The sequence below is a fragment of the Globicephala melas genome, chromosome 7 (genome assembly GCF_963455315.2).
Source record: "Globicephala melas chromosome 7, mGloMel1.2, whole genome shotgun sequence".
Taxonomy (NCBI): Eukaryota; Metazoa; Chordata; class Mammalia; order Artiodactyla; family Delphinidae; genus Globicephala; species Globicephala melas.
The window spans coordinates 93,681,602-93,707,943 of NC_083320.1; the positions used below are offsets into that span (position 1 = coordinate 93,681,602).

The following is a 26,342-nucleotide window of genomic DNA, read 5'->3' on the forward strand; positions in this document are numbered from 1 at the left end:
TCCAACTTGGAGCCTCCAGAACTGTGAGACAATAAATTTCTGCCATTTTTATGCCACCCAGGTTGTGATACTTTGTTACCGCAGCCTTAGGAAACTAATAGTGACGAATTCTCTTTTTCTCTCCTGGGAAATACTTTTTATCACAGGCCTGCTCAGTACTATAGACGGTCAACTCACCAGCTTTGAACCCAGCTAACAGCATCTGCAGCACCAGCCGGCCCAGCCTGCTCATGGCTCCCTCACAGGCCATTCGTCTACCTTATTCTGGGACAAAGATGGAGACAAACCTGCAAACTTAAACAAAAAATAAACATTCTATCATGGTTTTGCATGAAAAAAAAAATCCAGCTTTTTTTTTTTTTCAACCTGATAGGGCAGATATGTACCTTCCTTTGAGAGGCTCACTCAGCCACAAAGCAGCAGAGGGAAATGTGCCTCTGAGGCGACATTAAGATCTCTGCCAGGAACTGCCGAGGTTGGCCTCGGGGAGGGGACGAGAGGGGCGCGTCCCCAGAGACCCAATCAGAGACTGAGCCACGTTCCTGTCCTCTCCAGGTAGGGGCCAAGCAGGGGCCTTCGGTCCGGCTGCCCTCCTTGGCAGGTAAGCTCAGCCCAGAAATGATCCCTGCAGTAGGCCAGCCTTCATGGGGCAATTTATCCACGACCACCAGTCAGACATCACAAGCTCCCAGGGGAAAAACTGCTGGCAAAGAAGTTGTGTTAATATGAACTAGCTTTATTTTGTATTTCAAGAATTAGGCCAGCCCACTTTCACAGGCTGATGCCAAGCTCCACTTCTCAGAGCTAGAGAAATGCTGGCAGCAGCCTTTGGCTTTCAGGAGCTAATATCCTGCGACACTCTGGTTTTATGGTGCCCAGTGACAAAGAAATTGAGTTGAGAAGATTCAAAGACAAGTTTTGCCACTGAGATGCATTCATTCGTTCACTGTTTGCTGAATGCCAAGTCCTATCCATGACCCTGCATGCCCAGAAGAAATGCGCAGGCAGCAAGAGCGGGTTACAGTTGGCTTGAAACAGACTGAACTGGCTTCATGCTCTTGCCCTCTCCCTCATCCTACCCTCCTGCACCCACCCCCTACTCACCCAGCTGAGTAGTCCTTCAGTTCCTGGCAAGGAGGAGTACACAGCAACCAAAACCCCATCTGGTATAGGGAGGAAGTGTTAAGTGCAGCACTGGTTGGCGGGGACACGAATCTTCCCACCCGGTGGTCACCTCTGTTCTTTCCCAGTAAGAACTGTATTACCTCTCTGATTGCATTTGTTACTCTGCAAGCACAGGTACGCACCAGTCAGTGCTTAGGCCGCATCTTACTCAGTGTCTCAATGGCATTTGACCCAGTTGATCAACTCCCTCCTTCAATTTTTTTTTTCCCTTGGCTTCTAGAACATCACACTTCTGGCTTTCCTTCTACATCAGTGGTTACTCCTTCCCTGTGTCCTCTGGCCGTCCTCCTCCTCTTCCTGATATCTGGTTCAATCCCCAGACCATCTCTTTGCATTGTGTTCACTTCTGAGTGGTCTCATACTGTCCTATGGCTTAAGTACTGTATCTGAATTTCCCAATTTATAGCACAAGCCCTAACCTTTTCCTTAAACTCCAAACTTACACAATCACTTCTAACTGTATTAATTATCTATTGCTGTATAAAATGGCCCCCAAATTCAGAAGCTTAAAATAACATTCTCTCACGGTTTCTGAGGGTCGGCAAACCACGAGCAGCTTAGCCTGGCAGTTCTGGTGCAAGGTCCCTCAGGAGGCTGCAGTCTTCTGAGACTGGGGAGAATCCACTTCCAAGCTCACATGGCTTCTGGCAGGAGCCCCCATTCCTCAGGATGTGGGCCTCTCCCTACCGTTGTTTGCAACCTGGCAGTCGACTTCCCCCAGAGTGAGTGATCCGAGAGAGAAAGCCACTCTGAGACGCATGTCTTTCCTAACCTAATCTTGGGAGTGACACACCAACACTTTTTCCGTGTTCTTCTCACCACAAAGCCCAGCTCTGGTACAATTTTGGGGTGGAGACTACACAAGGGTGTGAATCCCAGGAGGGAGGAGGCGGGGAGCCACTGCGGCCACCCCAGACGCTGGCTCCCCCAGGTAGATCTAATTGTTAGCTCAGAGTTAGCAAGTCCTAACTCCAAATCTTTATTTGCATCCTCCCTGCAAACCTGCTCTCCCCTCAGCCTTCCCCATCTCAGTATGTGACAGCATCACTCGGTTACTCAGGCCCCAAACTTCCAGCTCACCCTTGACTCTTTCTCATACCCTCAGTAATTCCGTCAGCATATTCTGTGCATTCTGCTTCCAAAACGTGTACCAAATCTGATCACCTTTTACCCCCTCCGCTGCTACCACTCCAGTGCAAACCATCAACACTCCTAGTTTCACTGCTTGCACCTCTGCCTCTGCAGTGTATTCTCCACACAGCAGCCAGAGTGAAGAGTTTCCAAATGTCAGATCATGACACCATGCCCCACCCGCCCGCCCCCTTCAAAATTCTCCACTGGCTTTCCCTTTCAATCAAGAAAACAAATCCCAACTCCTAATGTTTAGTGTGATCTGGTCTTTGCACCTTTGCCCAACTTTCATTTCTTCATCCTTTTCCCTCCCCTACTCTGCTCCCTGGCCACTCTGGCCTTTTCTCGGCGCCTCTGACATACCACGTTTACTCATACCTCTGCCTTTTTCTATCCCGTCTGGGGTCATCTCCCAGGCGCCCACAAGGCCAACTCCCTCACTTCATTCAGGTTTCTGTTCAATGTCACTGCTTCACAGGCCTTCCTTTATCACCTGTCCATAAACCACTATCCCCCCACTCAGGTAATTTGATCATACTTATCCCTTGATGTAAACGCCATTGAGGGCCTTTTACCTGTCCTGTTCACTGCTGTATCCCCATCGCCTAGGACAGTACCTGGCACATAGCTGGCACTCAATAAACGTCTGCTGAACTAATGAATGGAATATAAAAATAAATGCTTAGAGAGTTTTAAAAATCCCATCCTGAAGAAAAATCTGGATTACTATGGTGGTATAGGGACACATAAAGTGGGAGGGCCCACGTGAGGACACTTCCTGTTGGTTCCGCAAGCACTTGTCAGGCTCTCTGCAACATGTTACAAAGCACAAAGGAGGGGGAAAAAGCCACTGATGATATAATTGCTACTTTCCAATTTAGTACCAGATCTAGGACGTGTAAATACTTCTTAGCCTCTCCAATCCATTTAGAGAGGTGGGTCTAAAACCCACGACGTCACTCCCTTGCTTCAAACTCTTGACTCACCAGTGCCCCAAAGACACGGCCCTAACTTCTTGCTGTGGTTTACCCAGAACTTCCTCATCTCACCTCAGTGACCTCACCATCTTCACATCTTCCCTGTTTCTACTCTGGGTACCTCACCCAGCCAAACTGAAATGCTGGCTACTCTCCCAAGATACATTTTCCTTTGCTCCTGAGTTTTCTGCACATTCTGTGTTCTCTACCCGTAACAATCTTCCTACGCCCTCCTGTATCGGTTCATTTTTGCAGCATAAAAGACCACGCCAACTCTCTTCCTTCTGCAGGCTTCTTTGCATGTCTCACAGTTCCCAGGAGGAAGAGAAGGCAAACCTCAACGTGCAAATACTTTTCAAGTCTCTGCCTGTGTCACGCTTGCTAACATCCCATTGACCAAAGAAAGACACGGCAAAGTCCAGAATGAAGGGCTGGAAAGATAAAGTCCACTTCATGGGAGCAGCGGCACAATCACAATTAGGGCAAGCGTACAGGGACGGGGAAATAACTGTAGTTCTTCTTTGCAAGCAATTTTCCATACTTCCCACCTCAGCTCCTACTTAGAAATCATCTCCTCTAGAAAGATTTCCCTGATCCCTAAAGCCTGACTGAAAAGCCTCTCCCATAACCCCTCATATTCACTATTTTTAAAAACACAAATTTATTTATTTATTTTTGGCTGTGTTGAGTCTTCGCTGCTGCGCGCGGGCTCTCTAGCTGTGGCGAGCGGGGACTACTTTGTTGTGGTGCGTGGGCTTCTCATTGCGGTGGCTTCTCTTTGCTGCAGAGCATGGGCTCTAGGCACACGGGCTCAGTAGTTGTGGCATGCGGGCTGTAGAGCGCAGGCTCAGTAGCTGTGGTGCACAGGCTTAGCTGCTCCGCAGCATGTGGGATCTTCCCGGACCAGGGCTCCAACCCATTTCCCCTGCGTTGGCAGGCGGCTTCTTAACCACTGCACCACCAGGGAAGTCCTCTATTCACTATTACTGCATGTATTAGTCTCCACTACCAACAAATGAATGAATTACTAAATAAACGTTGGACCTCTAGTTCATACCGTCGAGTTGACTGCACTCTCCGTTTTATAGCAATGTTACCTCAGTCTTCCCTACCTGATGGGAAGGTCACTGAAAGGAGGGAGTATGTTCGGTTTCTGTTTTACCTTAATTGCCTAGTACAGTACCTGATACGAAGTAGATACTTTAAAATATCTTAAAATCAACAAACACATTAACTATAATAAAAGTAAAATGGGATAATGTCATTAAAAAAGGCACAAAGTGTTCCTGAGATCCCTGCAAGACTCAGCAGGCTGCAAATATTTAGGAAAATCTGAGACAGCATAAAACTAATTGAAATAAGAACAAAATGCCCACTGGAGGGGAGAAAAGAAGAGAAAATTAGCCAGAGAAAGCAACACCTTCCCTTTTATTAGATTCACAACGCCTTTTTAAAGTCCAACCTCTCTTTGAAAAATGTTTTTTTGTTATTAACTTCCTCATTAGAAAGCAGACAAACGCTGTCCTTGAAAGGTATGTTTCTCCTTGGTACTGCGCTCAGTCCTCGGGCTGCACTGTGTGGTTTACCAGCAGCAGTCAAATCCAGCATCTCAGAGAAGAGTGCTGTGAAGGCCAGGAGGTAATCAGCTAGAGCCTCCTATACTACATACATACATACATACATATATATATATATGCATATATATACATATATGTACACACATATTTACATTTTTTTAACGAAAATAATATAACGTAGGGTTTACAGAGCTCTATTAATTCTTTAAAGTTACATAGGCAAGGTCTATGCTTCAGTATAATCATTTTTTACTTTGGATTAAAGTGGGAATTTTAGCCCTAAAAATAGATTTAAGATTACTGAACAGAGGCCATATAGCAACACAGACTTGATAAATCTTGATCGTCATATAACTAGAAATATGTTGTTGTTATCCTTATGCTGGGTGCTACACATCCCCCATCAATTATCTTCATTTTAACTATAATACAAAAGCAAAATAGTTCACTGAAGTAATCTTCTATTCATTACATTAGCACATATGCCAAATTATACTAACTGCACGATAATCTCTACGTTCAGAGGCTATATTTTTAGCGTGTGCTCATCTCTGCTTCATTAAATACTGCAAGCAACCACAAAAAAAGGAATGCATGTTGTACAGCAAGAGAGAGAACAATGATCTGCAGGGTGATATCTTCCAGGGCAACCAAAGAAAAAACAAGTCAGAGAAACAAACCTTACGAGAGATATAAAACTAATTTGCAGTGACATTTAATATATAGTTTTTTTATCGGAAGGAATACATTTAAGTCACAGTTACATGGAAAAACACATAGACTGTGAAATTCCAGGCTTTCTCCTAGAATATTCAAAATGCTCATCAAAAGTCAATTAGTACAGTAAAGATGGCCACCAGGTGACTGAATAAACAGAATGTCATTTAGTATTTTAAAAACAGATTCTGGGAGTAGAAGCTACCACCAAAATATCCAGAAATCTGAGTTAACTGGTACTCTACTTTGCATACTTGATACTAATAAATATAATAGGTGTTTACAGAGACTATGAATGCAGGGCAATAGCCTAAGGGATAGTCATGGAAAAGAAGAAATGAACACAATCCTGCTGGAGGGAGTACACAGACCTCCTGCTGTTGTTCTGGTCCCCCCCATCCCCCAAACAACAAGGGCCATCTCTTTGGGAAAGAAATCTTTCAATAGCTGAAGCCCATTCCTCTGCCCCCACAAGACCCTAGACAGCCCAGTGGAAAGTCTCTCAGATGCTGGTATGATTCTTGATCACCGAACTGGACAGGTCCTCTTCATGGCCTCTCAGGTTCTGACTGGCACAACCTCCTTCCCACAGAAGGGGTTAGCACTGTCTGTGAAGCCACAAATGAGGGAACTCTAGAAGGATTAGAAGAAGGAGGTATCTGATGAAAAGGCACCTGCAAGCCTGAAATCCTCTTTGGTGAGGACACTGTACATGCGCTGAGGCAGAGCCCGGGAGTAGGGAGCGGGGCGGGGCACGGTCGTGCGCAAAATGAGCTCCCGGCCCGCAGCGGGTGGGAAGTCTGCCGCCAGGTTCTGCCTCTTCTCTTCTGGGGGGACCATCCTCTTCAGATCCTCCTCCGGCGGAGCCATGGCTGCAGCCTTGAAGAGAATCACATGCTAGTTCAAGAGCAGGCCGAATGCTAAACTCAGATCATTTTGAAGGACAGCTGAATAAGCATGATAAATACATTAAAATGTTCTACATTACTCAGTAATGCAGTCAGTTATGTTATGATTGCTCAAAAATCACAACACAGAAAATGCAAGAAGCTTGAAACACTGCATGAGCAGCCAGAGATTACAAATAAACTGGTGACACAGACAGAAGATAATGACTGCCAGGCAATCTGCTTTGGAAAGTGAGGGCCATATTCAGACATCTGATGAAGAGGGACAATGGAGCTGTTCTGGTTTCTATACATTTCTTCTAGCAATGACCCAAGTCCAAATCTGATGTCCTCAGTCCAGTAAGGAAATGCTGCTCTCCAGAGTCTGGAAAGATGATTTTTTTACCGATTCTTTCAATTCTTTTTAAGGTTCATTTGTCAAATTAAAACCGAGGACACTGGTTTTGTTTGCTGGGTGGGTGACTAATGTAACGCGGAAGTGACAGAGGTCCATGAAATGTAGCAGTGGCCACAAGAGAAGTTCTCAATATTAAAGGCATCTATTTTTTCATTATAATTGAATAAAATACGTATTCAACTAGAGCTTTCATTTTAACTCTGATCACTGTGTTTCTTTCACAATACCATCAATTTGGAAAAAAATAATTGCTTTGGCAATGGAAATATGAAATCATGTTATGCTAAACACCAGCAAGAAAGGTATGCCAAACCCAGACTGCTAAAGAGGTGGTTGGTTAGTCTTAATGACCTTTTGAAGTTAGAGGGATGGGAAGGAACAAGGAACTATGAGGGACAAAGGCTATTTTGTTACCTCATCAGAAGATTCAGTCAGCTTGAGAAAGGGTGAGAAAAGAAACAGTGATGAAAGGGAAACAAGCAAGATGGTTTAAAAAGAGCTAGACAAGAGACTGCAAGATTATTTCAGAGACAGCATGCACTACGTTAAGGAACATGATCCTATCAAAAGAATATCAAGACAAAAACACACCATATACAACACACCTAGCCGTCCAACTGAGCAGACAAATCTCACTACTCATGCATCTGATGGCTAAAGAGGCAACGTACAGAGTGTCACTTAATGGGGAAATGATTCAGCAAAAATCTAGCTCTTTTCCCAAAGATTAAGATACTAAAAAAAGTACTCATGTCTTGAAAAATAGATAACCCAATGAATTTAAGACTAGATGTCTGACTTATTCAATTTAGAAAGACTAAGGCAAAATCCAATCAGTGGTCTGTTTGCTGAATTCCATTTAAATATGGATATACCACTGACAAAATCATGATGAAAGTTTATTAAAATGTATGATTTTAAGGAAAAGTTCTAAATATGTAAAATTACTGTAGGCTATAAAATATTTTCAGTGAAATTTTATAACTTTAAAAAAGTTAACATCTTGATTTAATAGAATTGATATAAAGTATCAATTATGAAAAATTATGTGAATAAATTTGAATGGTTTCTATTAATTGCCAGATATTTAAAAGGTGAGTTTAAAAATGTACCAACCAGGTGCTTGTTATATGGATTACAGTCTGCCAATTCCCTAAAAACATTCACTTCAAGGTTTGAAAGTTTAAAATATTTTAAAATTATAAAATGTGGGATGAATGTACAATTTCAGTATCCATTAAAGGGGATTAGCTATACAATGAGCCCAGGGAAAAGATGATACACTCTTATATTTACTAATGCAGAAAGATAATTACATTGAGCGGAAAGTAAGAACAAAGTAAACTATGTAATATAATCCTATTTTGTAAAATTTACATATATTTGTATATACTAGATGTTAAATGTTGACAGTGATCACCAGTGGGTAGTGAGATTAATGTGATTCATTTTTCAGTGTCATTAATTTTTCATTATAATTCTCTGTATTATCCAAATTTTTACAGTAAGACTTTACTTACAGTCTCAGGGAAAAAGCTTATTTCCATATTGGGGAAAATAATTTTGCTTACGTATTTAGAACAATGAGAGTGTTCTACTCTCAGCATTAAAAATATTTTATAAATACTTCAGATTTTAAATTGTCTTAACACACAGGTTTTAAAAAATGAAAGAATTTTTGCAGTATAAGGAAAATTCATATTGGTGTTAACAAGGAAATGTGCTTATAAGCGCTGGCTAGTAAACTGGCAAATATATCACAGGATGTGAAAACAGACTTGGTTCTGGTTTCATGCCAGAGAGAAAAACAAAATAAATCAAAGTAAGCATCTATTGTTTCCTAGAACTTTAATTTATAAGGAAATATTTGGTTTTTAACTTGAAATCCTTAAATTTAGCGGGCCACCCCATAAATAATCTCAGGTTTTAGTTCTTGCTAAAATTTCTATCAGTATATTTGGCTATGATTTTGAATATATTCAAATTCAATATATTCAAATTCATATATTCGATGCACTCCAGACCGACTCAAAGGAGATTATGAAGTTTTTATTCCATGTGTAAACCCACGAAAATTCTTTTTCTCATTTGACTGTGAGAATTATACCTTCAAAACTGGGCCATTCTAGTGTCATCACAGTGCTACATAAGGGGCACCCTGTATTTAGTACTCTTCAAAATACTTTTATCATAATCTTTAATGAGTCCTGATGTGAGAATCACCTACGGAATACCAGCACCTCTTAACCAGTAAACAAGATCAGTACAGAGAGAATCAACCCAAAGTATAACTAATACCATCCTCATAAAAATCCAAATCGTAACAGTTTTAGAATGTCAGAGGTACTATACGATTTTTAAAATTTTTATCAGTAGAGCTAATGACCCAGGAAAGTTTTCAAATTGAGCTTTCTTTCTGTGCTGAAGACTGTTTTCCATAGTCCTAAAAATCTGAATCTTGCTTTTCCTTCTTAGGAACCCTCTGAAGTTAGATCTCTTCACCATTATAAGAATAGTTAGATTTACTAACTCCAAGCTAAGTTGTGAATCCATTGCAGTACATGGAGTTTAAAACTGGTAAAACTAACCTCTAATTTGAAAGTAGTAAACATTTTTTCCACAGCACAGCACTGGCCATTGCTAAACAAGTCCCTATCAGATTCGTTAACAAGGAATTTCAGGCCATTTTAACTTCTGAAATTTAGGTACTAAAATAAACTTATCATTTTATTTAAACATGTAAGAAAGCAGATGGATTTCAAAGACTAAAAAGTTACTGTTGAGAGTCATTATTTCTTCAGTGTTCGAATCCAATGCTGTTATTAGCAGCTGTAGAATCGGCCATGTGTGGGAATCAAAACAGTACCTTACTGAGCAGAGGCCTGGAGAGATCATGACACAGTCAATAAGGAATCTCACATACCCTCTGAGCATTCACAAACAGCTTGTGAATGATCCTGCCAGCGTGTCCTCTTCCTGCACCGACAACTAACACCTCAGGTTGCTCCAAAAGGCAACTCACAAACCTGGAAGAGAGAGGTAATGAAAGGATAGAAAACGAGCTGCTCAGTTCACACTGGGTCAATCCTCCCTGATTCATTTCGGGGACAAACCGTCAAAATGATACTGGCAAACCCTACACCAAGGCTGGAGTGGAAATTTTTTAACAGGACAGATCAACATTTGGAATTAAAATCGACTCAAATGACAATCTTACTGCCTTTCAACTGTTTTTGTAAATTTTTTTAAAAGCCCATCTCTGTCAAAGTGTAAGAAAAAAATATTCAGTCTATTTCTTTCAGACTATAGAAGATGCTACACTAAATAAAAGATTTTTAAAAATATTTTTAACAACAAAAACCATGTTTAATTTATACAGCAAAGCAATGGTCCTTATTTCTTATTTTTGTTCTTTTAAGGTGTATGAGTGAGTGTGAGTGTGAGTGCGTGTGTGTGCATGTGCTTAAAATACATGTTTTGCTGGGCAAAGTCTCAATTGTAAGCTGTGCCATTATGTGCTAGAAACACTCTACTTCCAAGTATATCACAGACAACGTATGGTGGAGCTAAGCGAGTCGAAGGCACAGAGCCACCAACTCTGCACCACCTGCTCACTAACTCATACTGCTATCTTAGAAACAATTCCTGTGATTAGAGCATATTCTTCTCATTTAAGAGGAAGGAATTTTCAAGAGCAAAGAAGGCTGGGCAAAAATTTCAACAAAAAATATAATATTCAAACAAGAACTTGTTAAAAGCTATAGCAAATGCCTTGTCATATAATATTAATTATTTATCATCAATAATGCCATTTCTCATGGAAAGACTGATGAAAATTTTAGTTATAACAAATTCAAGCTGCTCAAGTAGCTAATTTGGAAACACTTTATCACTTATTGAAACAACATCGTCCTTTCAAGTACCTCAGACAAAAAATGGACAGGGACCCACAGTGACAGGATCCCTTCGAAATGGTCCAAATCTTGGAAGGAGGAAAAGACTGACCCAATCATTTGCCTCATCATGGAGAGGCCATCTGGTCACTCTTTCAAAACACATTCACAAAGCACAGAAGGTATGCACATTTGCTACCACAAATCTGGTTCAGAAGATTTAGTAACTCTTTAGTAAATCTTGTGTAAAAACTAGGAATATTCAGCAGAAATAGTTTCAGAACACCTCTGCCTGTACTTAAGGAACAGAGAGTGGAAAGCAAAGCTCTGGGGCCCTGCAAGTAACAAAGAGTAAACAGCCAGTTCCTCCACAGGCAACTACTCCAAGAGCGAACAAGGACACTCCTAGAAAGAGAGACCTGGAAGCCTTCGTTCTAAAAGTGGGAGGAATGGAAACACGTGGCAAATACTCAAGAGATACAGGAGAGGTCAAATCCTATGATAAACAAATATTTCTCTGTCTCTAGCCAATGCTTGTTACAAAAAATAGAGGAACACTACAAAAGATTCTCAATATTTTACAAAAATTTTCTAAAGAGAGTGGTGGCTTTTCCTATTTGCAGATAAAAATGAGTTAATCAGATACCAATTACCTTTCAAGATCTTCCTTTTCCTCCTCTTGTTCACATTTCTCAGTTCCAAACTTGGCTTTCAGTGAGCGGGCTCTAGCAATTATAGCTTCTACATTAGTAATTTGATGGATGATTTCCTAACAGTGCGAAAGGGGAGAGGCATACATTGGAAGACAGCAAAAAGCCTTTAAAAAATGTATCTTTAAAATAATTATTGCCAACTGGGGAGAACACTTGGAAAGATCAGACTTACTTCCAATTTCTTGTCTTCTGGATTGGGGAAGTGCAAAACTTTACTGGAATGAGATATTATTTGCTTTATAATCTTCTTAACTGAAGAAATGTTTTCCAGACTTTCTATTTTTAAAAATATCAAAGCCATCATCAGATAAGTTAGGCAAAATCTACTTTTATTTTGGAAATGAACTAATGACTAATCAAATAAGACATTTACCTTCCTCCTTTACCTTGAGTACGGCTGCATGAATTACACAAGGTAACAGGTGCCTAGCCAGGTCTGCAGGTTTCTGTACTGCCAGATAGTGCAGCACCTGAAGGAGACATGAAGTTAGATAACTGATCAATGCAGTTGTCAAAGAATAAAGCAGCCATTTATTGGGTCGGCCAAAAGGTTCGTTCACTTTTTTCCGTGAGATGGCTCTAGCAGCAACTTAGTTTTCTTTAACTTCATTCGAAATAATTTTGTTAGATCGTATGTGACAGCTGTCATATCAGTGTGCATTTAAAAAAAGACTTAGCACAATTGGTGGATATTTGTGTAGCCATTTTAATATTGAAGATGGAAGAAAAAAGGCAACATTTTTGGCATATTATGCTTTATTATTTCAAGAAAGGTAAAAACGCAACTGAAATGCAAAAAAAAGATTTGTGCAGTGTATGGAGAAGGTGCTGTGACTGATCAAACACGTCGAAAGTGGTTTGAGAAGTTTCGTGTTGGAGGTTTCTTGTTAGATGATGCTCCACGCTCGGGAAGACCAGTTGAAGTTGATAGGGATCAAACTGAGACATTGAGAACAATCAACGTTATACCACGCGGGAGATAGATGACATACTCAAAACATCCAAATCGAGCGTTGAAAATTTGCACCAGCTTGGTTATGTGATGTTTGGGTTCCACATAAGTTAAGGGAACAAAACCTTCTTGACCATATTTCTGCGTGCAATTCTCTACTTAAATGTAATGAAAACGTTCCGGGTTTGTTTTTGTTTGTTTGTTTATTTATTTATTTATGGCTGCATTGGGTCTTCGTTGCTGCACGCAGGCTTTCTCTACTTATGGCGAACGGGAGCTACTCTTTGTTGCGGTGCACGGGCTCTAGTTGTGGCACATGGGCTCAGTAGTTGTGGCTTGTCGGCTCAAGCGCAGGCTCAGTAGTCGTGGCACACGGGCTTAGTTGCTCCGTGGCATGTGGGATCTTCCCAGACCAGGGCTCGAACCCGTGTCCCCTGCACTGGCAGGCAGATTCTTAACCACTGCACCACCAGGGAAGTCCCAAACGTTCCATTTTTAAAACAGACTGTGATAGGCAATGAAACAATACGACAATGTGGAATGGAAGAGATCGTGGAGCAAGCGAAATGAACCACCACCAACCACAACAAAGGCTGGTCTTCATGCAAAGAAGGTGATGTTGTGTATATGGTGGGATTGGAAGGGAGTCCTCTATTATGAGCTCCTTCCAGAAAACCAAATGATTAATTCCAACAAATACTGCTCCCAATCAGACCAACTGAAAGCAGCACTCAATGAAAAGTATCCAGAATTAGTCAACAGTAAATGCATAATCTTCCATGAGGATAATGCAAGACCACATGTTTCTTTGATGATGAGACAAAAACAGTTACAGCTTGGCTGGGAAGTTCTGATTCACTGGTTGTATTCACCAGACATTGCACCTTCGGATTTCCATTTATCTCGGTCTTTACAAAATTCTCTAAATGGAAAAAATTTCAAATCCCTGAAAGACTGTAAAAGGCACCTGGAACAGTTCTTTGCTCAAAAAGATAAACCGAAGGCACTTTTTGGCCAACCCGATGAAAGAGTACCACTGAACTCACATCTGTAACAAGGGTAGAGATGAGCTCTCTTCTCTTCTCTTCTCTTAGTACCTACCGCTGCTCAGTCAGGTAAGTAGCTGCTACTCCCAAAGGTAAGAATAATGTTACTGAAATCATCTAAGAACTTCAGTCCTTAATAATGGTGAATACTCTCATAATTTTTTTTTCCTACTTCCATATGTAATACATGCAGATTAGGAAAATACAAAGAAAATTAAAACTACCTGAAAATTATACTACCTAGAAATAATAATTGGTAGTGGTGGAGCATTTTCATTCCAGGATATTTTTAAGATTTTGAATATACATAATATATTAAGTGAACTAATATTAAGTATGTAAAATACTGTTTTGTAACCTGCATTCCTCAGTTAAGATTTCTAAACATTGCTAGTGACCTTCCTCTAAATTTTTTGGTTTTATTTTCTAAAATGGAAATTGTTTTATTATTTTTCTGATTAAAAAAAACACACAGAAAAGTATGTATAACACTTGGACCCTACCTTTAAGCTCTTTATTCAACAGCAGTAAAGACAAAAGAAATATAATCTCAAAATATGAGCCTGGCTGATAAATGCTCACAGATCTCAAAAGTACATAAGTAAATACAAAGAAGTATAATGCAAAAGTTCTCTAGAAATCCTACTTCCTAAGGAACAACAGTTTTGTGTTTTTCTTCTCAGACTTATTTCTATAAACACAAAGATACACATGCATATGCAATTTCTTAACAAAAACTCATACACAATTTCATAACTTGCTTTGCTCATTTAATGATTTATGGTTTAAAATTATTTGCCTTGGAGGGTTTTGCGTTTTGAAACGTTTTTAAAATTTAAGAACTTTTTAAAAATACACATACCCAGAGTATTTTATAAATACAGAAAACACAAACACTCGTTTATACACCAACAAGCTTAAGAAACAGATCACCAGTACTTTCCAAGTCCCCCTTGTGCCCTCCCTTCTTTCGTTTTTCTTCATAGCTGTCTCACATATGTACGTAGCCCTAAACAATGTGTTGCTTAGTTTTGTCTGGTTTTAATTCTTTGTATAAATGGATTGCTTCTGGTTATGCTCCTCAGTGACTTGTTTTTCATTCAGCATTATTTCTGAGATGCACAGATGTTAATACTGATACATGCTCTAGTCTACTCATTTTCACTGCTGTATTAAAATGCCCCCCCCCATTTTTTGGCTATTAAAATAATGTTCCTGTCACATTATTTCATATGTTTGTGGTGCACATGTAGAGGAATTTCTTCAGGATATCTATCTAAAAATAGACAATGCCAAAATTATTATTTTTCAAATACTGAAGTCATATTCCAAATTATTTTACCAAGTATTTGAACAGATTTACATTCTTATATAGAGTAATAATATGAGCTCCCACTGTTGAACATCCTTGTTAACACTATTCCAAATGCTGTTTTCCTTAACTCACAGAAAAACAAATTTCCAAGAATACAAAGTATTTGTAAACCCTTTGCCTACATTGATTTGCTAACCTTTTACCTCATCTCTTTTATCACATGTATCTCTCCTCCTCTGTAGGTGCATAAAATATATACACACATACATTTTTTTCTGAATAATTTGAGATCAAGTTCCATATACGATGTCCCTTTAACTCCAAGTATCTGTGTGTATTTCCTAAAATTAAGAATGTAGTTAAACTAAATTAACACTGATCAAATACTTTTAATCTAAGCTATTATCCTTAGTACAACTTCGTCAATTGACTGAATAATGTCTTTTATAACCTTTTCCCACCACCATACGGGATCCAGTTAAAGATCATGCATTGGCTTTAGTTATCACACCTCTCTAATCTCAATGAATCTGGAAGTTTTCCAGTCTGTCTTTTATAACACTGACATTTTGAGTATAGTCATCCTCCCTTTTTTGGTGAACTAAATTCCATACTTTATTTCTATTTCCTTAGTTTTAAGGAATTGAGATATAATTTACATACCATAAAATTCACCACTTTAAAATGTACATTTCAGTGGTTTTTAGCATATTTGCAAGGTTATGCAACTATCACCACTATCTAAGTCCAGAAAATTTTCATTACCCCAAAAAGAAACCCAGTGGCCAAAAGCAGTCACTACCCCCAATCCCCCAGCAACTACTAAACTAACTTTCCTTCGCCATGGACTTGCCTATTCTGGATAATCCATGTAAGTGGAACCATGTAATATGTGGCCTTCTGTTTCTGGCTTCTTTCACTCAGCATAATGCTTTCAAGGTTCATCTGTGTTACAACATATATCAGAACTCCATTTTTATGGCTGAGTTATATTCCACTGTATGGATATACAACATTTTGCTTATGTATTCATCAGTTGATAGACATTTGGATTAGTTTCACTTTGGGGCTATTATGAATAATGAGGCTCTCAATATTTGTGTACAAAGTTTCCTTAGTTTTTATCTAATGTCCATTTCCTATTCCAGGATCCCATCCAGGATATCACATTATATTTAGTAGTAATGTTTCTAGGCTCCCCTTGGATGTGACAGTTTCTCAGAATTTCTTGTTTTTACTGGCCTTAGACAGTTTTGAGGAATTCTAGTCTGGTATTTTGTAAAAAGTCCCTCAATTATGACTTATTTGCTGTTTTTCTGATAATTAAACTGCAGTTATATGTTTTGGGGAGGAAGACCAAAGGGGTAGAGTGCCATTTTCATCATATCATATCAAGATGTGACTTATTATCCCTGTTGTCACCCTTGCTCACCTGGCTAAGGTGGTGTTTGTCAGGTTTCTGCACTGTACAGCTACTCATTTCCCCTACGCTGCACACTGTACTATAGAAGGAAGTCACCGTGCACAGCCCACACTTATGGAGTGCAGAGATATGCTCCATTTCCTTGATGGCAGAGTAGATTTAGAGTTCTTATGCATGGGAGATTTGTCTCTCCTCTCCAATTTAATCCATGATTTATTTTTATCACTACAGACTCAAGGATATTTATATTTTGATTATAATCCAATACTGTTTTATTTATTATTGCACAAATTGTTCCAGTGTTGGCCATTGGGTAATCTTTCAGTTGGTTCCTGTGTTTCTTTAATCTTCTCCCACAGTTGTGTTTTTTTTTTTTTTTTAGCTCTTTTTAAAACACAGTGTTTCTCATTTGGGGTTTCTCTAATGTTTCCTCATTATTAGATGCAGATTATGCACTCTTGGACCAAACAGTACATAAGTGATGTTGGACTCTTCAGATTATCACATCTCAATGCAGACAATCTGCCCCTTATTGGTGATATTCATTTTGATCATTCAGTCAAGGTACTGTCCCATTTCTCCAGTGCATACTTATTATTTATTCCCTTGCAATTCAGAAGTATAATCTGTAAAGAGCCACTTTAAAACCATGCAAGTATGACACTCTTTACCCAGATTTCCACCTAGACTTAATATCTATTGATGATTCTTACCTGAACCAGTTACTATAAATATGGTTGTAAAATGAAGTTTCCAACTCCAACGTATCCTCTATATTTATCATTCATCTTTGTGCTGAAATGCCCTCCCTTCTCTCCCATTTCTTTATTTATCTACATATTATCAATGTGGACCCATGGGTTATGATTTCTATCCAATGGTTTATAATTCATTACTGTCCTTATCTGGCACTCAAATTGTCCAGATTTGGCCAGTAAGAGCCCCTTCAACCTAGCTACTTATGAAATGCTGCCATCTTTTTAAAAAACACTTCCTTATTTTCTGGCAACACATGATCTTCCATACATCTTACACCTTCCCTGCCCCAATCCTGAAATCAGCCATTTCTCTGAAGAAAGCATGGTTCCTTTTAGTAAGGAATGTTCCAGAAATCAAAATATATGTGCTCACTGCTACCAGGATGTCACTGCTTCTAGATCCCTACAGAAGTGAGCTAGGAAATGTATGCTTATATATATACATATGTACATACCCACATACCTATCCGTATTTTAGAAACCTATGAGTCCATACCAATACCTCCAATTCCAATCACTGCCACTGGGTCTTCTTTGCCTTCCTCAATTCCACGTTTGCATCTCACTTCCACAATGAGAATTCTGGCTCCCAACAATACCAAATTACTCATTTGCTCAAACAATAATCCATCTACAAGTTTCAGAATTGCTTACCCATATCACTATAAAAACAAACCTAGAAAGTACGAGTTTAAGATTTGTTTCCTGTGGTCTCCCGCCACCCACCACACCTGAGGGTATACAGTCAAACATATCTTTTGTCCATTAATTACCTGAATTAGATTTCTTCCTCCCACTCCATCCCCCTTTCAGTGTAGATGTTATTTGTTTGAAATACAGCTAGTTTATCTCAGCTTGCTTTCAGTCTTAGGTTATTTCCCCTCTTTCTATTCTTCTTGATTTAAGTTTTGAATGTAGACCATGACATTTTTCCAGAGTCAAATGTATACAGAAAGCACACTCTTTTCTAAGTGTAACCCCTGCCCCCCATATTCCTCCCACTCTATCTTTCCCTCCCCCTCCAAACCTTCTGGGTAACTAATTTCAGTGTTTTCTGGTTTATCCTTACTGAGTGTCTTTTTGTAAACATAAATAGATATGTTTTCTTAATTGACGCCCCCGTTTTTTTAAACACAAAATGAAGCTATACTCTTATACTTTATTTTTATACTCGTTTATACTTTTCTTTACTATACTCCTTGATACTCTTTTATACTTTACTTTTATACACTTTTAATACTTCTCTCTTAAAAACATATCCTAGAAGCTGATTTCTATCAGTTAATAAAGGTTTTTCTCCTTTTTTCTTTTTTTTTTTAAACCGCTACATAGTACTCAGTTATGTAGATGAACCACAGTTTATTCCACAAAGCTCCTAAGTTTGGGCATGTAGATAGTTTCCAGTATTTTGTAATTACAAGTAATGCAGCAATGAATAACTTAATGCATCTGTATTTTTGTTCTGTTGAAAATATTAGGGTAAATTCCTAGAAATGGGATTGCTTCTAGGTTAAAGGGTAAATGCATATGTAAATTTTGTTAAATACTGCCAAATTCCCCTCCACAGGGGCTTGGACCATCTAGCCTCTTACCAGTACTGTATGAGAGGGCCTGGTGCCTCATGGTCTCACTATTTATCAAGCTTTTGAATTTTTGCCAATCTGATTGTGAGAAATGGTTATCTCAGTACAGTTTTAATTTGCATTTCTCTTATCATGAATGAAGTTGAACATCTTTTGATAGGTTTAAGGGTAATTATCCTTTTCATGGTGAGTTCTCTACTCATATCTCCTGACCATTTTTCTATAGTATTTGGCCCTTTATCTGCAATACATATTCTCCCAGTTTACAAATATTTCTCTCAGTTTATCATTTGTCTTTTGAATTTACTTTTCTTTTTGTCATGCAAGACTTTTTTTTTTTAAACAAATTCTATCAATCATATTTTTAACTGCATCTCGGTTTTGACTCCTTTCTCTAAATTCAGGTTACAGAGGAATTCACCCATGTTTTCTTCTAGTGCTCCTACAGCTTCATCTTCAGTCCATTCTTGTCTATGGTATATGAGAGAGAACTAATTTATCTTTTTCCAAAAGGTTATTGTTATCTCAAGACCATTTATTAAAAAGGCCATCTATACCCCAGTGATTGAGATGCCATCTTCATCATATACTAGATTTCCACATGTAGTTATGGACTTTTCCATTCTGTTTCACTGAGCTATTTATGCGCCAGTATCACATTATTTAAATAGTGAGGCTTTGTACTGTGCTTTAAAATCTGGTTGGGTTAGTTGCCACCCTTTCCCTCCCTTCCCCCATAGCTCTTTCTTTTCAACCTGTTCTTAGCTATTCCTGCATGTGCTTTTAAAACAACAATTCACCCACTTAAAGTGTACAATTCAGTGGTTTTAGGTATATTTACAGAGTTGTACAACCAAAAACCACAATCAATTTTATAACATTTTCAGTACCCCAAAAAGAAATCCATTAACGTCTACTCTCCAAACCCCTGAGTCCTAACTTGCATTTTTATTTCTCCATATGAACTTTAGTACCAACTTGTCTGGCTCCATAATAAAGCCTTTTAGTGTTTTTATTGGGATTGCACTAAATTTATAAATTGATTTAGGTAGAACTGACCTTAATGATATTGAGACTTCCTAACCAGGAACAAGGGTTATCTTTCTATTTGTTCAATCAACTGTGTTTTTCAGGAGCGTTTTGTTTTCTTTATTCAGATTTCAAGGATTTCTTGTTAAAGTTTATTCCCAAGTATTTTAATGGCTTTTTTTCTTCTTATAGTGAAAAGATAATGACATTTACATCTTCAGAATAGCTATTATTTGTGTACATGAGTGCTACTAGTTGTATATTAACTTTATATCCTGCTACCTTGCTGAATTCTTTTGCTTGAATTAGTTTTAACAATGATTCTTTAGATTTTTTCCAGTATACTGCCACATAATCTGCAAAGTTTTTTTCTTTTTAGCTCCTATGCCTCTGCTTCATAATGATACAATTTTCTTAGACTTGTTAATCCAGTCAATTATACTGTATAAATAGAGTTCCAAATAATCACCCTTGCATTCAATCAACATGTGTTATTTTCTTAAAGTGATAATAGAGTCTGTTCACTTAGCATTTTTGCATTCAATTTCTTATTACTGGTCTGTAACTTTTTTTTTGTATGCTGTCTCTATCAGGTTTAGGTACATTGTTATAGTTACTTCATAAAAAGACTCTGGAAAATTTCCTTCAATTACTATGCATTGAAACAATTTGTGCAGCAGTGGAACTACATGGTCTCTCTATTCCCCTGTGAAACCATCTAGGCCTGGTGCTTTTTTACAGGGTTATTCCTTGATAACTGTCTCTATTTCTTCTTTGGAAACTGGTCTGTTTATATATACTTTGTCTTTACTGGGGTCAGTTTTGGTACACTGCATTTTCCTAAGAAATCATCCATTTCATCTCAGTTTTCAAATTTTCAGTATGTTTAAAAAAATACTTCCTCTGAATCAATAGTCATTTGCCCTTTTCATCATTTATTTTGCATATGCGTGCTTTTTTCCCTTTCTTTTGTGATTAAGGTAGCTAACGGCTTATCTACTTTGATTTTTTTTTTAAACCAGATTAATTTGATCTGTTTTTCTGTTCTCTACCTCACTGTTATCTGCATTTTATCTTTATGACTGCCCTTAATTTTCATCTGGTTTTACTTTGTTGTTCTTTTTCTAGGTTTTTGAGTTAGGAATTTATTAATCCAATAATTTTCATTCTTTTGCTTTTTTAAATAATTTTTTTAATAAATTTATTTTATTATTTATTTTTGGCTACATTGGGTCTTCGTTGCTGTGCGTGGGCTTTCTCTAGTTGCAGCGTACAGGCTTCTCATTGTGGTGGCTTCTCTTGTTGCGGAGCACAGGCTCTAGGTGCACGGGCTTCAGTAATTGTGGCTCGCGGGCTCTAGAGCGCAGGCTCAGTAGTTGTGGCGCAGACTTAGTTGCTCCGCAGCACGTGGGATCTTCCCGGACCAGAGATTGAACCCGTGTCCCCTGCACCAGCAGGCGGATTCTTAACCACTGCACCACCTCTTTTGCTTTTTCTTGATGTAGGTATTTAGGGCTATGGATTTTCCTTTGATCGCTTCTTAAATATATCCTATAGGCTCTGTTAGGCAGTATTTTCATCATCATTATTTTTCAGGAATTCTATAGTTCCTCTTTGTATTTCCCCTTTCACCTAAGTGCTGTTTAAATTTCCAGTTGGAAGGCCTAGGGTTTTAAATTTTTAATTACTAGTTTTATTGCAGAGATCAGAGTATTGGTCTTATTGCCACTATGAAACCCACTGATGTTTTCTTTGTGCCCTAACATACTATCAGTTTTTTGTTTTTGTTTCTTTATATAAATTTCATTTTCTTTCTTGGGGGGGCTGCATTGGGTCTTCGTTGCTGTGCACGGGCTTTCTCTAGTTGCAGTGAGCAGGGGCTACTCTTTGTTGTGGTACATAGGCTTCTCACTGAGGTGGCTTCTCTTGTAGCGGAGCATGGGCTCTAGGTGCGTGGGCTTCAGTTGTTGTGGCCCACGGGCTCAGTAGTTGTGGCTCGTGGGCTCTAGAGCTCAGGCTCAGTAGTTGTGGCGCACGGGCTTAGTTGCTCCGCGGCATGTGGTATCTTCCCAGACCAGGGCTTGAACCTGTGTCCCTTGCATTGGCAAGTGGATTCTTAACCACTGCGCCACCAGGGAAGTCCCTACTATCAGTTTTTGTGAATGTTCCATGTGTGCTTGAAAAGAAAGTACAGTTTCTATTATCAAGGTATAGTGTTTGAGATACATCTAAAAGATCAACCTTATTATCTTATTTAGATCTTTTCTTAGTTTTGTTTACCTGTCTTGTATTGAGTGTGTTAAAAGTCCTGTTATTAGTGTGTTTTGATCTATTTCTTTTTGCATCTCCCATGGTTTCTGTTTTATACAAATGGTTACTGTGTTATCTAGTACATAAACATTAACAACTATATATCCTCATTGTGAAATATCACTTTTAGACTATAAAGCATCCTTGTGTATCTCATTTAATGCTTTTCTGCTTCAATTCTATTTTGTTTGGCATTAGGATTAAAACTCCTGCTTTCTTAATGTTTTCATTTACCTGGTAAATCTCTGTCCATTGTTTACTTTGTAGCCTTTCTGAAGGCTACAGGTTTAGGTACATTGTTATAGTTACTTCATAAAAAGAATAACAGAATGCCTTGTTGACAGCAGAGTTGGGTTTTATATGACTATCTTATACTGTAATTACTCTGCATGTGATATGATTTTTATTATGTGTGTTACTCTATTTGGTGTGTGTTCTTTGCTTTTGAATAATTTTTCCATTGTACTTAAGAAGGTTTATATTTTTATTCTAGTATATAACCTTGTATTAATACCTTTTATGCTGCCCTTAATTCACTTATATCTTTATCTATTTTATGAACTGGTCTGATAATTTTAAATGGTATCCTTTGCTTACCACTTATTATCTATGTAACAGTCAATGATTTCATTCTACTTTCCTCCTTCTCTCTTTTTCCATCCCAACTTTTATAGCTGCATTCTCTCTACTTTGCCCTAATATACAGTTTTTACATATTCTTCTTCTACCCATGTCCCCATCTAGTTTTAGTCTTAGCTCTAAAATTAAATAAATGAAATGCTCACCCATAAGCCCTTTGCCAAAATTTCCCTAGTCATCTCTTGGTTAAGTTCATCCTCCTATACTATATTGTTCAATAAGGCAGCCACTAGCCAAATGCAGCCATTTAGAAATCCAGTTCCTATGTTATACAAGCCACATTTCAAGTGCTCATTAAAGCCACATATGGCCAGGGGCTACCATTTTGGACAGCATAGCTATAACCATTCTGAACACTGCAGGAAGTTCTATTGGACTGGGGCAGCTGTAGTGGACTCCTCAGGAAGGGCACACGTATACAGTTATTTGGGCAAAAACTCAGAGAAAACATTTTTTATAGCCTTCACTACCTGGACATCTTGGTGGAATGTAAAATCTTTAGTGTGTATTTTTTCCTTATACTTCTTGAAAACTGCTCCACACTGCCCTGCTGTTGAGAAATCTGACAACTCTCTCGTTCTCTTTCCCTTGTAAATTATTTTCATGTTTTTGCCTGCAGGGTCTGAGTTTCTTATTTCTGTTTTTTAAATATTTAAGGTCTAGTAGTATTACAGTGACATAATTTGGAGTTCACTACTCCTAGTCAACTTTCCCCTGTACCCAGTGAGCCCTTTCAATGTGTAAATTTGGGTTTTCTTTCATAACCAGAAAGTTTTTCTTAAATTGCAGTTTTAAGTATTAGTTCTGTTCTAGTGCTTTGATTTTTCTGCTTCAAGGACTCTGATAAAATGAGTATTATTCCTACTTTTCCTATCTTTCATTTTTACTATTTTCTCCCCAGTCCCTTTACTCCTTTATCTCATTTTCTTTCTCTTGGCTGTTTTGCTGCTTTTCCTCAATGCCTTTTATTAAATTTAAATATGAACCTATTCTTCTGTGGGTGCCATGTAATTTAGTCTTTGTTTTTGATATGGTTGTCTTTTTCTTATACTTCTATCCTGAGTTAAATCAACAGTAGTTTCATTTCTCTGTGGGGTTTTGGATTCATTTGTGCTCTTGTTTTTAGTATTTCTAATTAAACATGATTTTTCATATCCCCCATGCTTGTTTGAGAATATTTGACTCCGTATGGACTGTTATGTTACAATTTTCTTCTGCTTTGTGGTCAGTTTTCTGGGAAATGTTTTTATTAGCTGAAATGATCCAATTTGTGCTTTCTGTTTTTTATAGTAGTTTTATATAGATGTGGTCTGCTCTTTACTATTATTGGTCATGTCACAGTTCAAAAGTGCCCTCTTCTGCATAATTTCTTTAATGGATGGCGGGAGATGAGGGAGGTTGATATGTCTTATTTCTCTTTCATTCCTACAGAATCTTTAATCTTCCCCTTGTTTCCTTCATTCCCATCAATGCTTTATCTCTAAGGGGTATATCATTCCTACTTATCTACCTGGTTCTTCCTAAGGCAGAGTCTCTCTGAATGTCCACTTCTGGTCCTGCTTACTGTCAAGCCACTTCCCTGTAGCCAGTGCTGTTAACTCTCAAGCCCTACCTGTGTTGAGTATTTTGACACTTAGTGTTAGGAGCAGTCTTTCTGGAGTGACTGGGCTGCATTTAAGTCTTCTGTATCCCTCAGCATTTCTTCTTAAGACTCCCTGTCCATACTCTCTACACCCACAGGCTTACAACGGTGGGAAATCCACTGGAATCTGGCTTATTTCTCTACTTACTTAGTTAATTCAAAGATCACTGTAGTCTCTAACTGTAGTAATGCTGACAGCATGGATTTCTGTACTCTACTTAATTTCATGGGGTTTTTTGGGAGTTGGGTGGGTGGAAGGGTATGTGGGACAACTTGATATCAGGTGGCTGCCAATATTCTCCAGAACTCCAATGTTTTTTTAATAATTGCAAAGTAGTCTACTAAATGATATATCATAATTTATTAAACAAAGCCTTATTTTTGGAAATGTTGGCTGTATCTACTTTTTCACTATGAAACTTTTTGAACATCATTCTTGAACACTGATCTTTATGTATCTCTCATTATTCCTTTAATACATTTTTTTGGCAGTAGAACTGCTAAGTCAAAAGACATGATCATTTTTAAGGCTTTTGACATATGCTGTGAGATGGTCCAATGGTAAACATTCTATGTAAAATATGCATGTCTTATCCTTTGGACTACCTGTAACCAGTTCTAAAATCTTAAATGTGAATATTCAATATGTAAAAGGTTCATTACATTTCAATGCTTTGCTTCTCAAGTATGTCCAAAGCTTTCATATCTATCATAGATTTTAAAATACTAGAACAACAATTAGCAGTATACTCAAACATCAGTTACCTTTTCTGCTTCCCGTGTATCATCAAAGAGTCTCCTTTGCCTTCTAGCGGGAATTGGCTTAGCTGTTTCCCAGGCTTCTACCCACATATTGCTTGGAATCTTCATTCGGGCGCTCAGTTCTCCTTTCAGAACCATGTTGCCCTTTTCATCAATCACTTCCTCTTCAATGTAATCCCGGGGTGAGTACCACCTCACAAAATCTTCCAGAAAACAACCTGGATTAGCTGCCTAAAACAGACAAAAAATTCAGCAGAATCAAATAAAAATCAACAGTTATTGATAAACCTGTTTTCAAAAATCATACTTTCACTTTCACAAAAAGACCAATCTTTACAAAATCTAGTATGTGACTTGAGTTACAATGTCACCTTTAAATCAGATCAGATGTTAAAGCACCAAAAGTACTTTATTTTTGCTGCCCCCATTTTAAAGAAAAAGAAAACGTTTTCATTTGATGAATTTGGAAATAAAAATTTGATGTAAAGTGAAAATAAATCTCAGACTATAAGTTATATAAGTTAATTTAAAATTATAGTATAATAACTACTCAATACTTAGAAAAGTATCAATAAGCTCAAGTCAAGTAAATTAAATAATACACAATATGATCAGAATAATAACCCAATGATGGAAAAGTTCTGCTCTTTTTTTCCTCGATAAGTCAATACTGATACTGCAATAAATATCAGCTAACCTCAAAAATGTTCTATTCAACCATCAAATTCTCATGCTTTATATAACAAGTTACCATTACATAAACTGCTTTTGTGCCATTAAGGAATTGGAATTAAAATGTGCTTTTGTGCCACTAAGGAATTTGAATTAAAATCACTGTTTTTCAGGCTTCTGAAACCAAACTAATTAAAGTTTTATTTAGTGGATAATTCCATAGAATTAACAATGATGCATGCCAAAATCCTTTAAGTACTTCTACATTTAAGCCTGAAAAAAAAGGGAGAGGCTTTTACAGTGTTAGTGGTAAGGCATGGAGGTCTTTTTGCCAGTGCCCAGTAATATATTAGTAGAGTATTAAGGATGGGCATATATATCATCCCCTTAATATTCAAAAGATATGTGTACACATGTTAAACACATACCTTTTTGGTTATAATCCTCTACCACAACATATTCATCCTGCTATGAGTACTATATTTAATTGCCTGAAACAGTAAGTGATGTAAGCATTACTAAAAAGTGTTAAGCATTATGGTCATTTTCTTTCTTTTTAAATTAAATTAACCTCACACCAAAATGAAAACCAACATGATGAGAATGGTTAGTCTTAAATTTGAAGAGCAAAACTACCAACTTCTCCTTATTGAGCTTACTGGCTGCCAGTATAATCATCCCCACCAATATTAGGAAATCCCCAAAGGGATGAG

The 26,342-nt window shown here is 38.0% G+C and overlaps 1 protein-coding gene across 4 annotated transcripts in view; it reads right to left on the reverse strand.

Moving 5' to 3' along the window:
- Window positions 1-4,704: 4,704 nt before the first annotated feature.
- Window positions 4,705-26,342, reverse strand: part of RAB3GAP1 (RAB3 GTPase activating protein catalytic subunit 1) — a 125,905-nt gene continuing 104,267 nt past the window's right edge. For 3 of the 4 annotated variants that reach the window (XM_060302505.1, XM_060302504.1, XM_060302506.2), the window contains 7 exons: window positions 24,961-25,188; window positions 11,872-11,968; window positions 11,671-11,774; window positions 11,439-11,554; window positions 9,816-9,918; window positions 7,307-7,327; window positions 4,705-6,466 (listed from right to left, as the gene is read on the reverse strand). In XM_060302505.1, coding sequence (XP_060158488.1) covers window positions 6,230-6,466; window positions 7,307-7,327; window positions 9,816-9,918; window positions 11,439-11,554; window positions 11,671-11,774; window positions 11,872-11,968; window positions 24,961-25,188 — 906 coding nt within the window. In that variant the 3' untranslated portion in view covers window positions 4,705-6,229. The remainder of the gene's footprint in view (window positions 6,467-7,306; window positions 7,328-9,815; window positions 9,919-11,438; window positions 11,555-11,670; window positions 11,775-11,871; window positions 11,969-24,960; window positions 25,189-26,342) is intronic. The other variant, XM_030883078.2, reaches the window with a different exon arrangement.